At 41.6% G+C, this 23,785-nt stretch overlaps 2 protein-coding genes across 2 annotated transcripts in view; one reads left to right on the top strand and one right to left on the bottom strand.

Moving 5' to 3' along the window:
• The window catches only part of LOC114451564 (uncharacterized protein CFAP97D1), a 50,831-nt gene extending 47,098 nt beyond the window's left edge, over positions 1 to 3,733 (bottom strand). Inside the window, exons 1-4 of the mRNA XM_028430292.1 lie at positions 3,641 to 3,733; positions 3,404 to 3,484; positions 3,041 to 3,159; positions 1,696 to 1,879 (exon numbers count right to left, since the gene is read on the bottom strand). Of these exons, the coding sequence (XP_028286093.1) occupies positions 1,696 to 1,879; positions 3,041 to 3,159; positions 3,404 to 3,484; positions 3,641 to 3,733 (477 nt within the window). The remainder of the gene's footprint in view (positions 1 to 1,695; positions 1,880 to 3,040; positions 3,160 to 3,403; positions 3,485 to 3,640) is intronic.
• A 3,959-nt stretch (positions 3,734 to 7,692) lies between these two features.
• Positions 7,693 to 23,785, top strand: part of agbl1 (AGBL carboxypeptidase 1) — a 100,559-nt gene continuing 84,466 nt past the window's right edge. Inside the window, exons 1-4 of the mRNA XM_028430930.1 lie at positions 7,693 to 7,794; positions 12,508 to 12,571; positions 21,537 to 21,683; positions 23,377 to 23,508. Coding sequence (XP_028286731.1) covers positions 7,747 to 7,794; positions 12,508 to 12,571; positions 21,537 to 21,683; positions 23,377 to 23,508 — 391 coding nt within the window. The 5' untranslated portion in view covers positions 7,693 to 7,746. The remainder of the gene's footprint in view (positions 7,795 to 12,507; positions 12,572 to 21,536; positions 21,684 to 23,376; positions 23,509 to 23,785) is intronic.

The raw sequence follows: 23,785 nt of genomic DNA, 5'->3' as shown, positions 1-23,785 counted from the left end.
TGCTCGGGCCCTAATAATAATCCTAAGGGTTTCAATAGGGCTCTTGCACCATTCGGTGCTTGGGCCCTAATAAATAAATAAAATAAAATGAAATAAATGAAATAAAATATGCAATACAATCAAAAAAAGAGTTTACATATTAACAATTATTGCACAGATGAGTGGAGGTAGAAGTGGTTTGTAATAAAATGTACATAGTGCATCAAAAGAACAAATAAGTAATTTATTGTATAGTGTGGTGTGTGAATATTGCACCTATCAACCACCAGCTGTTCATCTGTGGAAAAAACTTCTGCCAGTGACTCAGAAACAGCGTCACAGTCTATAATCTTTTATATTCTTTCAGAAATAGTCTCGCTGTAAATGTCTCTTTTGTCCCTGCAATATTTGTGTGGCAAAAGTTGAAAAATGAAGCTGCACTACATGAAAGAAGCGCTGTTTACTCTGAGCGCCTGAGAGCGATATCTCCCCTGTTCATCGGGAACATATTTGACGTAACTTCCGGGTTAGCGTAACACAACATAGCACCGCTAGTAAGTCAAATAAAAATGTCCAGTAAGAAATAACAGTGAACAACAGTGTATAACAGGGGTATGCAGAACAATGCACTTTCCGGTTGAGATAACGGTCCGCTACGCGTCTATTATTGCATTCAGAGCCGCTTTTCAGACCTGTAGACGACTCAGCTAGACAGGGGAAATACTTTTCTTGTCTTCAGAAGACATTTTTGATATACCACGTCAGAGGCACAAGGCTCTACAATTGGATATTTGAGCCCCTTGTGATATCGCTCGATGGTCCGATTGGACACTGACTTGCCCAAAGAATAATACAGCCAGTTTACATCACACAGACATGGCGGATATCTCCGCGGAAAGCCTGAAGTGTCCTCTTTTCGAGAAAATAAAAAACAGAATGTCTCTAGCTGCCATTCCTGATATATGAGCATATTAGTACGACATACGCTCTCATGTCATATACGACATGGTCAACTCCGAAATATCAAGATAATAATAATAATAATAAATAAAATATTGCCCCAAACTATAAACTTTGGATTATTTTAGGAAGGCTGAAGCCCCCCTAAAATAGGGCTAGCGACGTCCACGCTGAGACTGGTTTTTAATGACATTCACAAGCAGTGGAAGAATTTCAGTCTAGACATTTTCTGAAGAAAAATGCAAGTTTGATTGCTGTAGCTGAAGCATTGCTTTGAATGCTGGAGAATTAGAGTAATTCAGAGCTGTGTATGCCTCTGTGTCAGCCTGTCACCATGGTAACAGCAGAGGAGACCTCAAAAACCACTCCAACTTTGAGAGCCTGGTGCGCGGAAACGATTCGGAATTAGAAAATTCTGAATAAGTTTGATATATAGAGCAGCATCTAATGAGTGTTTTAATACTAAAATGGAGTCTGTAGCTTGAAATTTGTAGAAGAAGATAAATTTGGCAGATGACCCTCGTTGAAGGGCTCTCTCATAGACTCCCATGTTAAAAATGACACCGAAATTGCTTAATATTTGAAAAATTATAATTTTTTGAAAAACGTGAAGTTGACCCAGAATGTCCTCTGTGAGATGAACATTTTGATAGTTGAATGGCTTGTTAGTTTGATTGCCTAGCAATGGCAATCAAACTAACATTTTTTAAACTAGATAATTTATATATCTTCACATACTTTCCTCTGCAGACTCACCTGTTTATCCATCAACCTTCTAGGATATCGAGAAATGTCATTCAGCTGACGCTCTGTCCTCTCCCAGTCATTCAACCACAGCTGGCGGCGGTACTCCGACTGGCGAGATGTGATTCGCTGGTAAATTGCCTGATTCTGATGGCTGATTAGTTGAAGCTCTTCTCTCCTTTTGTTGACATTCAGACTGCCAACAACAGCGAAGGGCAAAAGAAGTCACCGCAAGTTCCCACTGAATTGCAAATTGTAATTTAAATTTGCCACTTGTGTATAATTTATGCATCACTATGTAAATAATCACATTATTTCAAACTTCTGGGTCAAATCTAAGTAGGCTATACTTAACTGTGAGAGGACATTGACACAGTTTAAAATGAATTGCATATGTCACTGCCCTGACATACCCACACCAGGATCAATAACACAACACTATTAGAGAGAAAAACAGCTCACATCTATTATTTAAAAGGGCTAACACGGTGCATTATAATACTGTTAGAGACACTCTATGGGAGGAGGTTGAGGTGTCAACACTGGATGTCACCATGGCAGCACACAAACAGAGATAGAGACAGATCTCATATTCAAGTTTCCAGTGTCACTGTGCACACATTGACATCCAGAGACTGATACAGCAGGAACAGACATAGCTTAGGACGAACACATAAATTGAAATAAATTTAAAACAATATATATATATTGTTTTAAATTTATATATATATTATATATATATATATCAACCTTTTTTCTAGCTTGCACCTCTGTGTACATTTTTAAACACAAAACAACAAATTGTGCAGCAAATGCTCTCAGTCTAGGTTAGGGTTAGACATTTCTCCACATGTATACAGCCACTTTGTCCTTGCAGAGATAATGACATTACTGGGTTGGTGTGGAAGCAGCTGGCATTTAAGCAATATGTCCCTTTTAAGACCTGGTTTACAACACTTCCTCTTGCCTTATTGCCTAGTTAAAACTGCTTATAAATGTTTTATAAAGCTTTATGTTATAAAAGGTAGGGGTCACATGACCAGAGTTTAGTTAGGAGCATGACTGGGCATTATGGGTCAAAGGTAGCCTCGATTGAGAAGAATCACACGCACCACCCAAACCAAGGAATCTTGCAAACATGTGTGGTCTGAGAGGTGCAGATGGTAGAGAGTTTAAACAAAACATCTGTATGATGTGTGCCCATTATTTTATCTGACCTGTGCAGCTACACACTGCAAACAGGACTTTAAGCCCATACTGGACAGGAAGATACTGCGTGACTAATGAACAGGAATTAGGAGAATATGACACATCATATACTAAGCATCTTCCTTCCACCTCCACCAAAACAACTTACCTCTTCATGTAGTACTGGTTCCTGTTATCCACCACGCCTTTAGAACAAACAATATTTGCCAGTTTGGTGGCCAGGAGGCTATTGTCTCTGTCAATGATTGACAGCCGCTCATCTTGCAGCTGAAGCACAGATACAGAGAAGTGAAACATTTTAGCTGTTTTAAAATAAATATCATATCAATATCAAATGCATAAGTTCATCTTTCTGTCAGCCATGTATAACAACTTTAACAATAGCCTACTGACAAAATGAATATTAATAATACATAAAAAATAATAAAGTATCGCAGATTAGCACTAAGGAGGAGGAAAATTCCACCCTTTGTGTGATGAATGGTTTGGGAATGAGTGTGTGTCCATGGACCTGAAGTTTCTTTAGCTTTAGCTGGATGTGAGTAGGTGTCCTCATCCCATTAGTATCCACTGCAGGCAGTGCAGAGCTCACCTAGACAAATAAAATGACATGACTTGCATGCATAACCTGTATGCTTGTATTTGACATCCTTAACAATGGGGAGTGATGTTAACTGTATACTGAGATGCAGTATGTGATATTGTAACCCTCCTCTTTGGCACTCAAACGCATCATCCATGGTCCTACCTTGCTGCGGTGGTTTTTGTAGACATTCTGGTCCCATCGCTGCTGCAGGTAGCGATTGGTGACTGGTTGAAGCGGCTGGTATGACCTGTGCATGTTGCACCTCTGACAAGAACCTCATTCATTAGCACACACTTACAGAAAGTGCAAGCTGTGTGTTTACAGGCCTTGCATGTTGTTGCTATGGAGATGTCCCCCTTGTTGTGTCATTGCAGCCAGGTAGGTTTCCCATGAATTATTCCAGAGCTTATCTTCACTCAGAAGTTAAGCTCATGCATATGTGGCTGTTAAACTGTACATTTTGACTATATAATGAACTATAATTACAATAACTAGAAAAGCATTTCCTGAAGAAAATGTTAAATGGCTTTTGAATTTGTATTAATATTGTGAAAAAAAAAGAAACCTATTTGAACAAATCCGAATACAAGTTTAATAGCCCTTGAAGAGCTGAACAGAATGATGTTTAAATGTTTTTTTTGTAGCTGAAAGCATGTGGAACTAGTTACATGTCAAAGTTGAAGGTGGTTTTGAAGGCTCCTCCATAGACTCCCATGTTTTTTAGAAAAAAACTTGAAGTTGTCTCGGAATGTCCTCTATGAGATGAACATTTTGATAGTTGAATGGCTGAAATCGGTTAATGTATGCTGAAGATACGCTGCGCCAAAAAACGTACAGAAGAATGAGAAGAAGAAGAAAGAGGGTGAAGAACAATAGTTTGATTGCCTAGCAACAGCAATCAACCTAATTATATTGATTATAATTTTTTGTGGTATTTAATTTTTTGTGTGTGAAACGCAGAAAAAATGTCTCATTTTAATTACATTGTTAATACAGTTAGTATTATTAGTCTGGCTCATACTGTTCTGTGCCTCGCTCTCGCTCTCTCTCTTTGCAGGTCGCAAGACCTGCATACTGACCTGCAGTCTGGCTGCTGATCTCTCCTGTGCTCATCGACTTCACTAGCCCCTGCTGCTTATCTTTGCTACCAAATTACTATTCCTACTTATGAACTAACGATATATATAGATATCTATTACAATATAATCACTGTTTCATCTTGCTGTCATGTTTGCTCTGTACTGTATCATGTTTGTATCATGTTTGCTCCTCTCTCTCTCTCTCTCTCTCTCCTTCATCCTCTCTCTCCTCTCTCTCTCTCTCTCTCTCTCTCTCTCTCCTTCATCCTCTCTGACTAGCAGCAGGACTGGTTCCCCCTTAAGCTGACGGGTCCTGCTCAAGGTTTCTTCCCCTTAAAGGGAGTTTTTCCTTGCCACAGTACTCTTAGGGGGGTTCCTGTGAAGCGCTTTGAGACAATGTCTGATTGTAATATGCGCTATATAAATAAAACTGAATTGAATTGAATTGAATACAAAAGCAACTGTGCAGTTTGTACAGGTTGGTACAAACTGGGTTAAAATCTCATATCAAGCAGCTGCACAGGCACAGCACAGCTATCAGTGCAGTGAACCTGTCTGATTTTCTAAGCATTACTGTTGTTTCACTAAATAACTATTTAAAGTTTTATTATTATAGGCTACATACTATCCGACATTAGATCTTTTTGTCAAATTGACTGGAGTATTGTTTTTGTTCTTTGAAATGTATTTTTTGCTGCGCTTTGTTGAGTATAATAAGTCATAGAAATAATAGACAGTTGATATCATGTACTTTTTGTACACTAGAAATTCATTTTATAAATAAAGAGCCAAAATTCTCATCACTAATTACTACTGCCTCATAACTTACAAAAGCAGAAAGTGTTAAGTGAAAATGGATTGTAATACCAAAGAAACTGTGCAGCAAAGCTGCTTTACTAAAGTGGTTATGCATTAATCAAATTAAAAATGAACAAAGTGCAGTGTTCTTAATGAAGTTTAATGAGCTAGGCTAATTCAAAAGCACAGCATACCAAACATGAAGAGACAGTAATTGATACAAAACATCAGGACCAGGCAATAGTGTTAGAATATCAGCAGACACTTAGATACACTAGCAGTTCATCAGTAGCCAGCCACAGGACCTGGTCTTTCAGGCCAGACCCATGGACTAGAAACTAAACATATAATTAGGCTAAGACCATCAGCAGCCTATACATGAAACATGAAACTTCAAATATCATCAAAATATGAGGCAACACTCTTTAAGCAGGGTCCGACTACTTAATCACACTGGGATTAAAGAGCCTCGCTATAGGGAGAACTACTCATGGAACACAGTAAAAAAAAAAAACACCATTGCATATTGTGAACCTAAACAGCATCATTGCATTTGATTGGTGTCATTGGCCTAAGTAGTTAAAAACTGATTTTTCAGAGAACTGCTCATTTTGTAGCACATAAAACTAGTGGTGCTGCTATCAGAGCATTTGCAGAACAGGCAATTAGAAAATATAAATCAGATTGAAAACAGTTTAATGAAGAAGAATCAGGCATCATTGTTTGATTATAAAATCACAGTGAGCTGTATGCATAGCTATGTTTGTTACTTTGGTAAATAGTAGCGAGTTATAGATGTGAAGCCAAGATAGCATGTCACTGTCAAAGCCTGCTGTCTGTAGGCATCAGTGAAACCTGACAGCTGAAGCAACTCAACTGGGTCTTTCCTCATTATTGAGCAAATGGAAAGTGTGTGTGTCTGTGCATGTTTGTGTGTGTTGTGTTCAGTATATGTGTTGAGCCAAGGGAATTCTGTCTGGCACTTTGTGTGTCTATGGTTTCACCTGTGGATTAGCATTCTGTTCCCGATTTGAATGGCAAGGAGTATTTGTGTGGTCACTTCTAAGTCTGAAAGTGTGTGTTTGTCCTGCCATGTTTAAATTCCAAGTGTGTGTGCGCATGTGTGTGTGTGTGTGAGAGAGAGAGAGAGAGAGAGAGTCACACAGACAGATTGGGTCAAGCTCAAGGACACATGGACACTAGTTGAGAATACCCATCCTTAATCCTAACTTTCAGCCAGTGAGATCCAAGCCAGCTTTCCAGCCCACATGAACTTTAGAGCATGCTGACTCTTGGGGTCACACACATGGGCTAACCTCGTATTCTTCCCTTTATACTGTTATGAGCTGGAAAGTGAGGAATCCTGTCCATCTTTCCTTCAGTCGAACAGACCCTGTTAATGCCTGCAAACCACACATTTATGTTGCAGTCTACAAAAACAAACTAAAACTGGACATTTTTAGGTACAAGATCTCTGGACTGCCATTTCATTAAATAGTAAATATCTATCTGTCTAGTTATGTTTAGAATCCTTTTTTGTCCATGCTTTCATATGTTTTACAGAGTTTAAAAGCATTATTGAAAGTAGTAGTGAGTACTTTTGTTAGTGGTCCCAGAGGGAAGATGTAGATGCAGGTGACATGAACAGTGCTCTCATACTGGCAAAATGTATTAAATTCACAATGAATACTTTTGTTGATTTGCTGTAGTTGGTGGTTACAGCACCAGAACCATTTTTTTGTGGTTGTCTGCCACTGAATATAGCTTGTGTCCTGCAGCTGCCCTGCTGGTCTTGTCAAACCCTTTTTATAGTGGCAGTCTTCTCAACACCACCGCACAAATGTTTTCTGGAGCGCTTTATCCTGGAGGGGTAGGGTTACACATGCACAGGACCACATGTGCGCTTAGACACAACAACACACTTATTTCGCTTGTGAACAGTTAAAATGAACAGTTTATCTGTGCAAAACTGGTGCAAAAAAAATCACAATAGGAGACACAATGGAGCTATCTATTATATTTTTCCCATTGTAAAATACACATGTGCAGCATTGACACCCGTGCACATTCCCCCTCCCTGAGGGTATTCCCAGTCACGTTAAGTCACTGTGTCGCTCCCTTCTGACTTTGACAGAGCATTGATACTGCATGTGCAGGTTTGTGTTAGTGTGGGAGTGTAAACGAGAGAGACAGATGCACTAAGCGTGCATGCACTGTGCACTCACACGCCTGTGTGTGTGCGTGTGTGAGACTGCTTTTGCGCAGAGGTGAGGACACATTTCTGACGCCTGACCGTCCCTAAGTCCTCCCCTCCTGTCATTTATTCCATTTGTTTGTCTGTGTTCAGTTTGTTCACCTTTCTGACTGACACAGAACGCCTTCAGCTAAAGTATGACAGCCTCATCCACCGGCTTGGAGGTCCTCCTGTCCAACCTGCAGGTAGGAATCCACCAAAACAAAAAATGTGCTTGTGTTCCTGCATGTGCTGTTTGTACAGAGGACCTTTGTATTTGTTTAGCAATATTTATGCCATTTTTACAAGTACAAATGCTTTTACACTAGCCACATGACTTAAAACAGAGTGCTTTGAGTTATCATGTGTGTGATCAATGCACAGTGAGATGCCTTTATGTATTAGATTTAATAAACCATAAAGTATGTGAAGTTGTCATGTGAACCAGCATAGGCATGATGTAATGAGACTACAGATCCCATAATTAGACATGGAATGAAAGTGATTTTCGGGAATCGATTGCTCCAGGATCTTATTATAAAGAATCAACCAGTGGGGTGTCCTGACTGTGTGTATTTGTGCAGCATCAGCTCCACCACATCTGTCTATAGTAGACAGAAAATGAAAAAAAAATGTATGTATCAACATAAATGTTGATCCTAAACATGTCTTTGTCTTTGTTGAAAAAATCAGGAATTTCCTTGCATGTTGTTATTTTTGCAGACTTGCTTTGGGGTATTACTGTATCAAACAAGTGTCAGATGTGGATCAGACTTCATCCAAATTGCATACTCTATATATCAAGTTCTAATAATTTGGTTTGTGGAGCACTGGAGCTTTAAAATGGGCTTGACATTATAATGATAATAACACTATTCATATTTCTGCAGTCTTATCAACACAAAGTGGTCCAGAAAGTTGATATTTGTAATTGAGTGCTGTGTAAAGATCTCTTCCCCTAGCAAAGTGACATTTCAAACTGTCCTCTCAAGAAGAGTTGTTTGTTTGACCTGAAACACAGGTCCCTGGAAGAAAAATGTCAAATCAGCTTATTGTGTATACTCATCACTAGTGGGTCACATTGCAAAATGACACCCTTGGACAAATAATACCCCTTCAGGATTTAGTGACGCTTTGAAGCTTTGATGTTGGTTGGAACTCAACCAAAGTTTAATGCAATGCTATCACAGACTACGTCTGCATGTTTGGAATGGAAGTAAATTTAATCTCTACTGAAAACCCTTACCGGAAAGTGAAAAAATGAAAAAACTTTTATGCCAACAATAACTGTTTTACCTATTGGTTGCTCTTTTAACATTTTTGAATTTGCATTGTATTTTGTATATTGTATATATTGCCTCAGTAGAAAGAGTAGGAGGAGTAGAGTGTTTGCAGGTGTACTGACTGAATAAAAACAGGTATGAAACATGGCAGTGCGTCTGTGCACATTTTAAAACTGGTGATGCCATAGAGAAAGCACATGTACAACATTGCTGTGGCAGCACATGTCTACTTGATATGAGTCTACTTGTTCTGAAAGTGAGCATGTGAGAGATAGAGTATAGCTCCAAAGATTTCTATCGAGAGAGTTCATGAATGGAACCTGCAGATGATTGAAAGCACATCAAAGTCTGCTGCAATACAATACCGTATAACACTATATGGTTACATGACAAGTATAACTTTTAGAGTGTAACCTGTACACTATACAGGTATAATCTGTATGGTGTTTTTGTTGTCAGGATGATAGTCTGAGAACAAGTGTAATAATGAGAAACTCCACAGGTCTGTATGGATGTATTACTTTTTAATTAGGTTATACAAGTATCTAATGCAAATTCCTGCTCTCAGGGGTCAGTGAGTGAAATGAGGGGTCTATTTTTGGCAGACTGCTTAAATCTTACCCCAAACGAATTTTTATCTCACTTGGGACTGTGTTGTATTTGCACAGGGCTCAGTTTCAGTCTTTTTTAAACATTTGGCTGCAGCAGAAGTGGCAAAATGCTACAATTTATACTTTTTAAATCTGTACCTTTGATATATTTAGAGTTTTAAGGTTTTTTCATACATACACAGAGTATGGAGAATCTAATTTTTGTGTCCTGTTCACACATGCACCTTACAATGGATGGCTCTGTACCAGAGGCAGAGTGGCTGCTCTAAGTGAGCAGAGACACCCTATCGGAGTGAGCAGCAGGAGAGCTGCTGCTTTACCAAGAGGGAAAAGTACAGTGGATAAGAAGAGATAAAAAATGCACCCACAACATCAATGCAAAACCCAAAAGCTGCAACACAAATGGAAAAGCCTGTCATGTAGTATAATAAAATAAAAATAGAAAAAGTATAGTAAAAATAGAATAATTTAACAACATAAGCAATTTGAGAAAAGCATGCAAAAAGTAAACATAAAATGTAAAATCTAAATAGAGTAAAGTGAGGTAAAGCTATGTATATACAAATGTGGATGTGTGCTATGGCTTCCAGCATTTGTGTTGTAGGTTTTGCATTTACGATGTTAGTACTGCACAGGGCCTTTCTAGGCTTATCAAAGACAATGACTGTGTTTGCATCAACATTGAAAACACATATTTTTAAAGGCAGCTGCCATATTAACAAAGTGGAGAGCAATGCATAAGCCTACAGGAAAAACATTTATAAAGTGGTAAAATCAAAGGGTTTGCCCATCAACACTATAAACACTTGCTGTGAATGGACTGATCTATTACTTAACCGTTGATCTGGATATAATCCAGAGCCAGCAGCCCGGGTAATATCCAGTGCCGCTGAGTAGGACATTTGCCTTCACACATGCAGCCATGCTGGTTTAAGTCCAGAGAATGTTCGGTGTGCACCTCGTGTGTGAAAGGGGCTGTAGTTACCTCTGTAGTTAGTAAAGGGTCCTTTATCACAGTATATCAACTTAAGTCTGTCACTTTTTGACTCTATTTAAACAGGCAGATTTTTGGCAACCTACACAGACTGTGAGCCAAGACAGATAGTTAGCTTTAGGAGGTCTTCTTATATAGACCCATTTTAATGAGAGTGTCGTTTCTCCACCCAAAAACAGTCTCACCTCGAAGTGAGTGAATTTGCTGGGATGTCCACTCCGGAAGAGTGAAGATTGACAACTGTCTTGAATATTTTCCACTTGTGAATAATCTTTCTCACTGTAGAACGTTGAACTCCAAATAGTTTGAAATGGTTTTATAAGTCTTTCCAAATTGATGTGCAGCAGCTGCTTCTCTAACCCCATTGTTTATGCCTTTCTCTCTTGCCATTGTGTTAACACACACTTGAATGTTCCAAAGCAGCAAACTGTCAAAACATCTGTTTTTATAGAGGTCTTCTAGTTGATGTAGTAATGACTGATACAGGCCTGAATGACAGGATTAAAATTCCATTCGAGCAAGTTTACTTAGCTTGGTACACAGACTATTAATCAAATATGTGACAAAATACCAAATGCAAGAAGCACAAGTCCCATTCAATTTTCTACTTGGATGCTTGGAAGTCTGTAGCCATGGATTGTATAGTTGAGAGCAGATAGCAGCTGTGACCCCAGCCTGACCCAGCATCCTTAGGGAAACAGATGATGAAAAACATTGCACACTCTCACAGCCTCTGGGTGACAGACTGGGTTGGACATCCTCTCTAAAATCCTTTTTAATTCATGAAAATAAAGCCTTGGATGACAACCAAATAATCAGCATGAGGAAGGAAAAAGAAAGCCCAGTGGACAACCTGGGAAATGAGAGGGACAGAAGACTGTTTATTTGACACATAGGGTGCAGGGAGGATACTAAAGGCCCGCTTGAACAACCATGTTAGAACACAATGAATTTGAAATGATTATAAAATCCTCGTCTACCTTGAGGTTGAGCATCTTCGCTTATCAGCTGTGCTTGTGGCCTGTCCAATCTGGAAAAAGAGTGGCTCCACTCTGTCCAGCCAGTGGTGCCAGCCCTCTACAGTTGCTTTGCAGAACATCCATGGAATCTTCTTTCAGGAGGAGATAAGATGAGGATGTTTGTGGTCTGGGCAACAAATATGAAGTGATTTAGACTGTTGAACTGACGAACTGTGGGTTAACAAGTGTATGCAACGTTTATCTAGCAGACTAATCACTGTGAGAATGTACTGCCAACTATGGCTGTGTGATGACAGTGAGAAATATTCTGATTGGATAAAATTACTCTGTGATAGCTGGTGACAGACTTTAGAGTTCCTACTCTCACCCGCCAAGTATTTTCTGAAAGGCTTATTTTATTTCCCAGATGGCTATGTATAACAGACCAGCAAAGTATTTGCTGTGTTTGGTTACTAGGAAGTTGCACTAGGAAAAAGCCAGACTGGAACACTTGATACAGTGAAACGTAAACTAAATATAGTGGGGGGGGGGGGGGGGGTGTAATTACAAAGGTGGATGAGGACAAGAAGTGCACTAAATGAGAAGGGAGATTTGTATGGTAGAAAAAAAAACAAAATGATAAATATAATAAATAAATAAAAACACCAAGATTACCTTTTAAACACGAGGCACTTATAAAAAATGCATTACCTTTTGGCACCGATAGTAAAGACAAACATTTTGTTTTTGTTTTTAGTAGCAAAGAACTAAAACAGTGGGGGCATGACCCCTTAGGTTAGCAGTCACAGGAGGGTTGAGACAGGGCAAGTAAATGAGGCATGCTTGAACACTACTAGCATAACATGGACCATTTGTTAAGCAGCTCCCAGCTAGCAGAAGATAGATCTTGGCGGTCTTGTAAATATTCTTGTCTACAAAAGGGGGACGGTGTTTTCTATGGCCCAGCCAATTTCATTTTCCCCACATTTCTGCTCTGTACACACTCAACATTGATGACATATCCATCTTTTAATCTATCCATCTAATGTTCTCTGTTTTTTTGTCTTTGCAGAAAGCAGCTGATGTGGAGAGCACCTTAAACATCCTCAACGTGCTGGATGAACTTCTGTCAACTGGTACGATGCAACAATTTTATTTGACATATGTAGAGACCTGTTAAACTTAATAATCCACAATAATAATTTAAAAAAAAGCAAAATAATAGTTTGCCAAAGCAAGCTGACCTTACCAGCCAGATTGTTTTTTGCATAAAATATTTTAGGGAGGACAACAAAAGGGCAGGCACTGTCATATCAATGCCTAGTATGTGATTGCGTGAACGACCTATTCACAAAGTCATCATACACAACCAACTGCTGGGCATCAATGAATGCATGGTGCAGCCATGTTGTTTATGAACAGTCTTCTTGCTGTAATCACCATGGGCATATAACACTCCGATAACTACCAGTACCTGCTCTCAGGATGCTGGTTTGTCTGCACCAGCTGTGGTGTGTTGAAAATCCATAGTTCATAGAATGGAAAGAGAGATTTGCATGTTTTTGATGAACTCACAAATCTCGAAAGAATTCAGCTTGCTGTGCAAGGTAACAAGCAAGCAACTATAGGAAGAGAAACAATGGGATTCACAATCTACAATCTTACAATTTCAGGTTTTAAGCTAGCTTCTGGGCAAGCAGAATGACAGTCAGAAGGTTCATCCAATCACCTGTCCTGACCACCAGCTATGGTTTTAACAGTAACAAAATCTGCACAAATTATATTTTTAAATTAAAGCTGCAAGCAGCATTGCGGGCCCTCGCGCACCTTGCGATCCGCGGGGCTATCGCAGTCTTCTCTCCTATGCTCTCGTCTCTTATACTCTCCTGTCCTATGCTTTCCTCTCCTCTCATTTCCACAGATATACAACGAACACATGTTTACAATAAAACTTGCCTGCTACCAGTAGGTGGCACTATGACCGTATCATCCTATTAGCATATATATCTGTTCAGACTCGGGTCCATAGCAGTACTGTAAGATTTTGTCCACATTGCATGAAGTATATGGGTAGTACTGCATAAAACACAGCGAGTTCCTTTGTAATGGCGAATGGTCAACTTGGAGGCCACGCCCCTGCCACACCGTCAGACTTTTGAAAGAGTGTTGGAATGCGTCTATTCCCTATGGTGTCCTGAGTGGACACAGTGAATTTCAGCTCAATTGCATGAAGTATGTGAGGTGTGAAAAATTTTGAAGCAGGGTCACAAATAGGCAAAAAATGGCCACAAAAGTCAAAGTGGCGGACTTCCTGTTGGGTTTGGAGGGGGGGGTCTAAGAGACTTTTTTGTGCGTCTTGGGGTGATACACATGTGTGCTAATTTTCATGATCCTGTGTCAAACTGGCCAGCGGGGCTACACGTTAGGGCAAAAAATACAGGGAGTTCCTTTGTAATGGCGAATGGTCAACTTTGAGGCCACGCCCCTGCCACACCGTCAGACTTTTGAAAGAGTGTTGGAATGCGTCTATTCCCTATGGTGTCCTGAGTGGACCCAGTGATTTTTAGCTTGATTGGATGAAGTATGTGAGGCGTGAAAAGTTTTGTAGCAGGGTCACAAATCGCCAAAAATTAACAGAAATTTCAAAATCGTGGCCTTCCTGTTGGGTTTGGAGGGGGTGAAAAGTTTTGAAGCAGGGTCACAAATAGGCAAAAAATGGCCACAAAAGTCAAAATGGCAGACTTCCTGTTGGGTTTGGAGGGGGGGTCCAAGAGACTTTTTTGTGCATCTTGGGGTGATACACATGTGTGCCAATTTTCATGACCCTACTCAAAACAGGCCAGGGGGGCAGGCAGAAAAACCTATGAAAACACAACATTTTGTGTAGCCAGTAGGTGGCGCTCTGTCAAAGCCTCAATATTGTTGTATAGATGTGTTTAGGGTCAGACTCTGATCATACATGTGACATTTGGTACAGATGGGACAGAAAACAAAGAAGTTATAGCGACTTCCTGTTTCCTCTGAAATGGTCAAACTTTGAGGCCACGCCCCGGCCACACCATCAGACTTTTGTAAGAGTTTTGGAATGCGTCTATTCCCTATGGTGTCCTGAGTGGACACAGTGAATTTCAGCTCAATCCGATGAAGTATGCGAGGCGTGAAAAGTTTGGCAGCAGGGTCACACATCGCCAAAAATGGCCACACACCTTCAAATGGCGGACTTCCTCTTGGGTTTAGAGGGGGGGGGTCCAAGAGACTTTTTTGTGCGTCTTGAGGTGATACAAATGTGTGCCAATTTTCATAATCCTGTGTCAAACCGGCCAGAGGGGCTACGCGTTGGGGGCGCTATAGAGCCATTTTTCTATGTGCATTTCAAAAGTCAGCAAATTTCAAAATTTTTCGGGCGAATGAATTTTTCTACCAAGTTTGGTGAGTTTTTGGGCATGTTAAGGCCCCCAAAAATGCGATCTAAGGGGGGGGGGGGATAATAATCCTAAGGGTTTCAATAGGGCTCTTGCACCATTCGGTGCTCGGGCCCTAATAATAATCCTAAGGGTTTCAATAGGGCTCTTGCACCATTCGGTGCTCGGGCCCTAAAAATAATAATCCTAAGGGTTTCAATAGGGCTCTTGCACCATTCGGTGCTCGGGCCCTAAAAATGAAAAATAATAATCCTAAGGGTTTCAATAGGGCTCTTGCACCATTCGGTGCTCGGGCCCTAAATATTGAGGCTTTGACAAAGCGCCACCTACTGGCTACACAAAATGTTCTGCATGCCCCTGTGGCCTGTTTTGTGTAGAATTATAAAACTCGGTACACCTGTGTATTACACCAAGATGCACAAAAAAGTCTCTTGGACCACCCCCCCCCTCCAAACCCAACAGGAAGTCCGTCATCTTGAATTTTCTGGCCATTTTTGGTGATTTGTGACCCTGCTACAAAACTTTTCACGCCTCGCATACTTCATCGAATTGAGCTGAAATTCACTGTGTCCACTCAGGACACCATAGGGAATAGATACATTCCAAAACTCTTTAAAAAGTATTACTGTGTGGTGGGGGCGTGGCCTCAAAGTTTGGCGATTTCAAAGGAAACAGGAAGTCACTATAACTTCTGTGTTTACTGTCCGATCGGTACCAAATGTCACATGTATGATTAGACCCTAAACACATCTATACAACAATATTGAGGTTTTGACAGAGCGCCACCTACTGGCTACAAAAAATATCATGTTTGCAAACTCTTGCTAACTACTCACACATGCTTCATCTTATTCACTTGAAATGTAGTGTGTCTACTCTTGAGACAATAAGGAAAACACATGTTCAAGATTCCATACCAACCAGGAAGTTGCTGTAACTTCTGTGTTTACTATCCAATCTGCCCCAAAATAGACATGTATGGTCAGAGCCACACCCTGAATACTGTCAGACTTTGTTCAGTATTGCTTTTCCAGTAGAAAAACTTTTTTCCCTAATGTGGGTGTGGGACGTTTAAGGTACTGTGTTATGTGTTTGACTGTAATAGTTGTTCATGACTGTTGGATGTATACATGTTTACAACCTGAATGTTCCTAATGTTTTCTAAAAGTTTCTGAAAGTTCCTAATAGTTTCTAAATGTTACTGAAAGTTAGTTCAGCTGATAGTTCACGTAGTATGTGTGTCTGTGTGAAATAAAGAATGTGGAAACTACGAGTTGTATCCACTGTGCTTGTTCCAACAACCCGTCCAGAGGGGAGACTAACGAAGAGTAAATCCACCACCAGTCAGTTACAGGCCCAGCCTTCTGAATCTTCCCGATTTTGTTTGTGAAGAATGTTTGGAAGCCATAACCCTCCTTTTGAATGGTTCCCAGCACTGTCTGACTGTCATTGAAGTGGTACCACCTTCCTACATCCAATCGCCCATGCTTCAACATGGACCCTCTCAGGCATGTGGCAAAGATAGCCCCGCAGACCTCAGCCTTAACTGCATCACCCTTTTGGTCTAGGTTATTTAGTAGGGTTAGTTTAGCCTTCGATTCAACCAGCCAGACTACCACACCGTCTGACGTCTCCCATCGCAGGTACAGCACAGCACCATAGGATTCACAGCTTCCATCGGAGAATGTGATCCCCCAAGGTTTGCCTCTCCAGCCAGCAGGCGTGATACTTGGATACTTGTGGAACTTGATGTGACATAGGCGGGCATATTTCTTAAATAGTTCAATTGCTTTCCCTCAGAGGTTGTCAGAAAGAGGTTGGTCCCAGGTGTCCTTAGTAAGCTTGCCTGCTTCCTGGAAAGCTCTCCTGATGAGAATCACCCCTTTCTGCTTCATGGGTGTGGCAAGACCGAGTGGGTCGTACAGCCCTGCGATCTGGCTCAGTAGAACCTGTCAAGTCAGGGGATTTGGTGTCTTTACCACCTCTTCTTTGGTAAGATCAATCTCTGTTCTCATTTTTTTCTTCCTTCTGGAGAAGTTAATGGATACCATCACAAAGAGTTTATCATCTTGCACCAGGTAACCAACCCCAAGGGCTTTGTTGTCTTCTTCCTTTAGTTGGTTAGGTAACAGCATAGTCACTGGTTTGGATTCAGTCCCATCCTGCCTCCCACTTTGACCAGATCGGTCCCAGGGTTTGAGGAAGAAGCGGGTCATTGTGGGACGTGAGGAGGTCATCGACATAAGAGTGTTCCACACACCCTCCTTTCTTCTTTAATGTGTGAGAACTGGGGTAATTTTGCGGTTTCACGCATGGCATCCCGCCGGTTTGTCACCCATGTTCACCCTCACAATAGCATAGTCCTCAATCTCATCCTCTGGTGAGTCCCTCCTCAAGAATCGATGCACATGGACCTCTTGCTCCTCCACCCATACCGAGTTATACATCTTAGTGATGTCCCCAATGGCTGCGTGCACACCCTCTTGGAATCTTAAAAGCACTGCTCTGATGGGATTAAGGATGTCTGGGCCTTTAAGTAAAATGCCGTTCATGCTAACTGCTCCAAACTCCTGACTGCTGTTCCATACGAGACGTACTGGCGTAGTCACTGAGTGTGGATTTGGTGCAGTTAGATGGCTCACCCACCACACAGTTCCTTTTTAACTATCCATCACGTCCTTGGTGAGCTTAATGGCTGCTCCTCTCGCCACCATCTCGTGGACTTGTCTCTTGTAGGCCTCTTTCCACAGGGGGGTCTTTCATGAGTCGTTTCTCTGTCCTCAGAAACAATGCTTCCACAGCCTTCCGGTTGTCAGGAAAAGAAGCTGGGTCTTCCTTCCAAGGATACCTAGCATCCCAGTAAGGCTGGTTGCTGTGGGTGTCACTCTCTTTGAAGGTCAGACCCGCCCTTATTATCTCCAGCTCCTTCTCGTCGGCTAGGGACATTTCCTTTTCTTCCTGGTTGGCATTTTCCACAACGACACCCTCCGCAGATGGGAACACAGGCAGCTCCGATGCCATCCCATTTTAACCACTCAAGGACCTCCTTATTACACGCCGTGGTTCTACGAACCTCCACCGAGTTTCCTTGCTCCAAGTGGTTTCCCATTTTTCCCACACAGTCCCACACACTCCACTTTGACAGCAACTGCCCTCATGGAGTGTGCGAAGTGCGTCTTCGAGTGTTGTGTGGTCACCTCCACTCCCTCGAAGAGGTCAGGATGCGCACCACTTATGGTCTTGCCTTGAGGACCATCCCACAGCACCAGGTCACCGGTTCTTTGCAAGCTTTGTGGAGCTAGGCAGCCTTCTCTCTTCTCACCGTCACGCAGCTTTAATTGAAGCTTTAATTTGAGACTGGTTCTGTTCAAATTTATTCTAGTTGAAGGGAGTTGTTCCTTGCCAGTGTCACCTTAACAGCTCAATAAAAAAAAGCTGTATAAAAAACTGAATTGAATAGAATCTGATATTTTCACTGCTAAATATTAAGTGAAACGTTTTACCCTCTAATGCCATGCTTTTCTTGCAGGACACTGTGATGTTGTCAGGCAACGTCATCACAGTGTACTGCCAGATGTCACCTGGTATACAGGGTCAGATTCTACAGGAGAGGGTAAAAATAATGAGGGCTTCAGATTCTGCAGGAGGGTTGTAATTTTGCAGAGCTTCTGCACAATTCTTATCTAAACCTAACCCTGTTGCCTGTCCTAACTAGGCTGTCAAGAAGAGGGTGTCTTGTCTTACTTACATGCAATATGAAATTGTAGATTTGTATGATTCAAAGAAGTTGTATGAATAGCTGGAGGCAAAAATTAAACAATGTCAATGTTTTGTCCTGGATCATATTAACTGAGGATGTGCTCCGACAAGGTTGCAACTCTCAGAGCATAGGTTCTCAATGTGCGGCCCGCGGGCCAATGGCGGCTAGCAGAAAAATTTCTGGCAGCCCGCAATGAATTACAGTTGTTAGTTTTAATGCAACTGTACATTGCTTTGGTCTTTAGCGGCACCTATTGGGATAAGATGTAATTAAAAACACTGTGTTGGCGAGGAGAGGCGGTTTCAAGAAAAATGGACTAATGCTTACTTTGTGGTACCTCACGGGTCGGATAAAGTTATTTGCCTGATCTGCAAGCAGGTTAATGCAATGCTAAAAGACTACAACATAAAACGCTATTATGATACCAACCATAAAACATACAGATTCACCGGCAAAGAGCGCACTCGTACGCTTGAACAACTTAAAAGAGGCTATACTGCACAGCAGTCAGTTTTCACAAATCTGGCCAAATCCGGTGAAGCTGTAACACAGGCTAGCTACGTGGTAGCTCATGAAATAGCTAGGCGGAGCAAGCCGTTCAGTGACGGAGAGTTTGTGTGAGACTGTATTTTGAAAGTGGCGGACATTATTTGTCTGGAGCAAAAAGCAAAGCTCCGTGACATAAGTTTGTCGAATGATACAGTGACACGACGAATGGACAACGATCTCAAACAGCAGCTGGGACAACGTGTGGAGGGCCTGGGAAATGGAGCCTTTTCCATCGCACTAGATGAAAGCACCGACATTACCGATACAGCGCAATTGCTGATTTTCATCCGAACAGTCACAGAGAACTTTGAAATAAGCGAGGAGCTGCTGAGCTTGGAGAGTATCAAAGACAGAACAAGGGGAGTTGACATTTGTGATGCTGTGTGTCGCAGTCTGGATGCATACAATGTGAAGAACAGATGGAGCACCGGCAATGGTCGGAAGAAAGGCAGGTGCCGTGTCGCTGCTCTCTGATAAAGTGGCCAGCAACGGAGGTGAGAAACTAATAAAATATCACTGTATAATACATCAAGAAGCCCTCGCTGCTCAAACACTTGAAATGAAACATGCCATGGATTTTGTTGTGAAGACAGTTAATTTCCTTAAGACCAGAGGTCTGAATCACCGCTAATTCAAGACCTTTTTGGAGCAATCGGAGGCAGATTTTGGTGACGTCATATACTTTACTGCCGTCAGGTGGCTGAGCAGAGGTGCCACACTGAGGCGTTTTTTTTTAACCTGAGAAGAGACTTCATGGAGTCAAAAGGACAAGATGTGACACAGTTAAGTGATACTAAATGGCTCTGTGACCTAGCACTCCTTGTCGACTTGAATACTTGTCTCAGTGATCTCAATGTGAAGCTGCAGGGCCATGGGAAGCTCATTTCCACACTATTTGATGCTGGAAACATCACACAACGTGCCACATTTTATGTCACCTGTGTGCAGACAAGAACCTTAACCTCCTACAAAAACTCAGAGAGGAATTCGACCATCGCTTCTCAGACTTCAGGAACCATGAGAAGTCATTCAACCTCTTCCAAAATCCTTTCTCATGTGTCCCTAAGGAGGAGCCTGCAAAAGTGCAGTTTGAGCTCTTGCAGGAGAGCTCTGAGGCCAGAGCCGCATGTCGTGACAAGAATCTCATCGAGTTCTACAAAGGCCTTTCCCCATCCACATACCCTGCACTGCGCCAGTATGCTATCAGAATGGTCTCTTTATTCGGAAGCACATACATTTGTGAGAAGACCTTCTCCACCATGGCCATCAACAAATCCAAGCTGAGGTCCAGGATGGCCATCTACATGCTGTCCCTTGTATTGCAACAACAGAGATGGAGCCGGACATCAAAGGAATCGTGGCCAACCGATAGCAGCACCAGAAATCCAATGCCAATAAAAAAGGTATGTTGACCTAGTAACAAATATTCTGTTTGACTTAATGACAACCTTATTGATGAAAGGCAATGAAAGATTTTAATAATGATGTCTCTCTCTCTTTCTCCCCATCCCTCCCCCTCCCTGTGTGTGTCTGTCTGCAGGTTTTAATGTGGGGCTTTGGTGGCTGGAATTGCTTGTGAATGAGGTCCATGCACACATGGCACACTGAGACTGACTGTTCTAAATAAGTTTTTACATGTATTCTGAAATGGACTGCACACAGGACTGTTATATCCCAAATCTGACTGTAGAGGGCAGTAATACCCAGGGATTCTGTCTGTATAATAATATTTCTCAGGTTTTGCCAGGTTTAGGCCATTTTGTGTCTAGACCAATAAATGTAAACTGTGAAGATAAAAAATGGGTCATTAAAATGATTACAAATGTAATTTTTTCTTCTTTCATTTTTTTTTTCTTTGGCGGCCCTCAGTCCAGTGTTGGGTTCATAAATTGGCCCTCAGCTATGAAAACTGAGAACCCCTGTCTCAGAGCAACTGAATATCTCATTGGTTAATGTTGAAATATATGATATACAAAAGGCCATTTAATACACACATGGGTGCACTACTGGAGTCATAGGAGTGAGGCTGACAAAGAATCCTGATTAAAGTTAGGAGTAATCACTCATAGCATTGGCACCTGTCATTTCTTGTAAAATGGTCAGTGTATTCAATAACACAGTGTTGGCAAATTCCTCACCTTGGCATGGTTTGTAATACTCAACCACAAATCCCAGACTCCTGGGTGAAAGTCCTCCAACCTTCTTACACGGTGTTCCCACCTATCTGATGATCAGATGACATGGTAATAAATGTGACATTTATTTGTATGGATGCCTGCACCCTACACAGAAGTATGTCTGTGTCTGTGTAACTCTTCCCGCCATTACCAAAAATTCCCTTCAACTCTGTTCTTACTTCTCTCTTTGCAGGCACAGATCGTCGTATCTTCTATATGATCAGTAAAGGCGGTAGTGAGGCTTTGCTGTCTGCCCTTATCAACATTGGCACTACTTTCAATCCCAACTACACCGTCCTACTGCCAGTGCTACATTTGCTGGCTAAAGTAGGGCACAGAGGTGAGTTATTTCATTGATAAGTTTATTTTAGTAGTTGGTCCCTCTTTTGCATTCAAGGCCTTACCCTGCTTTAGGCTTTTCACAGTCCAGTTTTGATCTATATTTTGTGAATGATGACAAAATAGGATTATCTGCTAAATATGGAATGTGCGTTGGTGTCTTTTCATTTCAAAAATATGCCACGAGATGTGTAACTTTTGTTGCATTACTTTCTTTCTCATAAAAAAGAGTCTCATTTTGCAGTTCAGAGACACTGGATTAAAAAAAACAGCTGTGTGGGCAGACCACAATTTTTTTACACAGTACAGAAAACTGTCACTACATCATCAGCACAGGACTCAGTTGTTCAGAAACACTTGTGCAGATCCCAGCATAGCTCTCCTATTTCAGATCGGCCTCTTTCAATTATGTGACGGCAATTTCGAAAAGCTAATAACTTGTCTCTATAAAATCAAATGCTTAAGTGACTGGTATCAATAAATCTGACATTAACTATGTTAATCAACAGCCTTTGTTACTCAGTCGCTGCATCCATTTGTAGAGACAAGCATGTACCTTGTCATTATCTGTCCTTCAAGGAGTGCAGACGTGTTTCTGACTGCTCCCGCTCTGCTCTGCTCTCTGCACTGCTCGCTCTTCTCCTGTCCTGTGTTTTTTGTGACTTTTTTCCCTCGAACACCCTGCTTTGCTATCCTTGGGATACTTTTTTGACATGGAGCTAATACATTGGTCGCTCAGTGCATTGGACAACATTTTCTCACAAAGGAAGACATCACCAGGAGAACCCCTCTGCCCTGATGGGACTTTCACTGGCGGATATGTCTGTGATTCCTGGGAACCCTGGCGTCTGGTATGTCTCCAGCCACTGTCCCTGAAAGATGTGGAGGACCTATTCATCTATTGGACATTGGTAGTAGGCATACTCCTGAATTGCATGGGAGCTGTCCTGCTGTACCGAAGAATTGTAAAAACCGCTGCTGGCAAATTGGCACTACCGCTAAGCGTGGACACAAAACAAGACCCTGGGCTAATGGGACCTCGGATCTCGGAATTACATCAGAAGATGGACTGGATTGAGGGGCTGATCTGCAACAATTCAGACCATTCCGGAGAGGGATGGAAGCGGGTGCACAACATCGGAAGACAGTCCGACCACTTGAGTTGCTCAATGGAAGGAATATCTGTCAAGCTGGAGGAGATGTCGTAGGTTCTCCATGCACCTGTTAGGGATGAATGAGCACTGAGGCCAGACTGACTGATTGATTACTGATCTGGGCAAATTAATCATGGATCGAAATTGTTGTATGATTTTTGGCTGTTTTTCATCTGAAGAATAGCCCAGCAGCTGTGCTCCTATCTGACTCCTGTGCCACTACCCCATCTCCACAACTGATGTACTGCCCGGCCTTCTCAGTCATACTATCGCACACACTCTCATGGAACTGACGCACATACACTCCCCTCCCTAACCCTGCCCTGACCTAAAACGGCTGCCTCCGTATCTGTTGTTTTCCTCCCTCATCCTTGGTGTCCATGAAAAAATTCCATCACGTTACCACGTGTACTGTAATCAAATGTCAAAGCCATTATGTTTGTGCTGAATTCTATGCCACATTCTTTCACTATTGACTGTAACACATTGGTTACTATTGCATGTTGCAGTGCCAATAATTTAATATTTTGTATAATACAGACCATTGTATTGGTATGAAGGCAGAGGAGGCTGGGGCTGTGCTGCTGACACTGAATCTGCTCAAACACAATGTCAAACACGCCAGGAGGGCTGCTGCGCTCCTCTGGGTCATCCAGGTCTTCTCTTCATCAGGTACATGTGTGTTCTCCCACACTATTCACATTCCTCACCTCATAACATGCACTTACTCTTACTTACATTAACAATTTCTGAATTATTGAAGGTACATGTAGTAATACACTATTTATCTTTCTCTGCGTCATTACTTGTGGTATGTCATTCCTCTTACATAGAAATAGAAAACCACATTTTTTACATCCCAGCTCTACAACATATGTTTGCTTTATGCAAATTATTATTGCAATTCTGGAAAACGATGTTAAATACTACCCAGTGTGTTCTCCAGATA

The sequence above is a fragment of the Parambassis ranga genome, chromosome 19 (genome assembly GCF_900634625.1).
Source record: "Parambassis ranga chromosome 19, fParRan2.1, whole genome shotgun sequence".
In the NCBI taxonomy this organism is placed as follows: Eukaryota; Metazoa; Chordata; class Actinopteri; family Ambassidae; genus Parambassis; species Parambassis ranga.
This window is presented reverse-complemented; position numbering and strand designations above follow the sequence as displayed.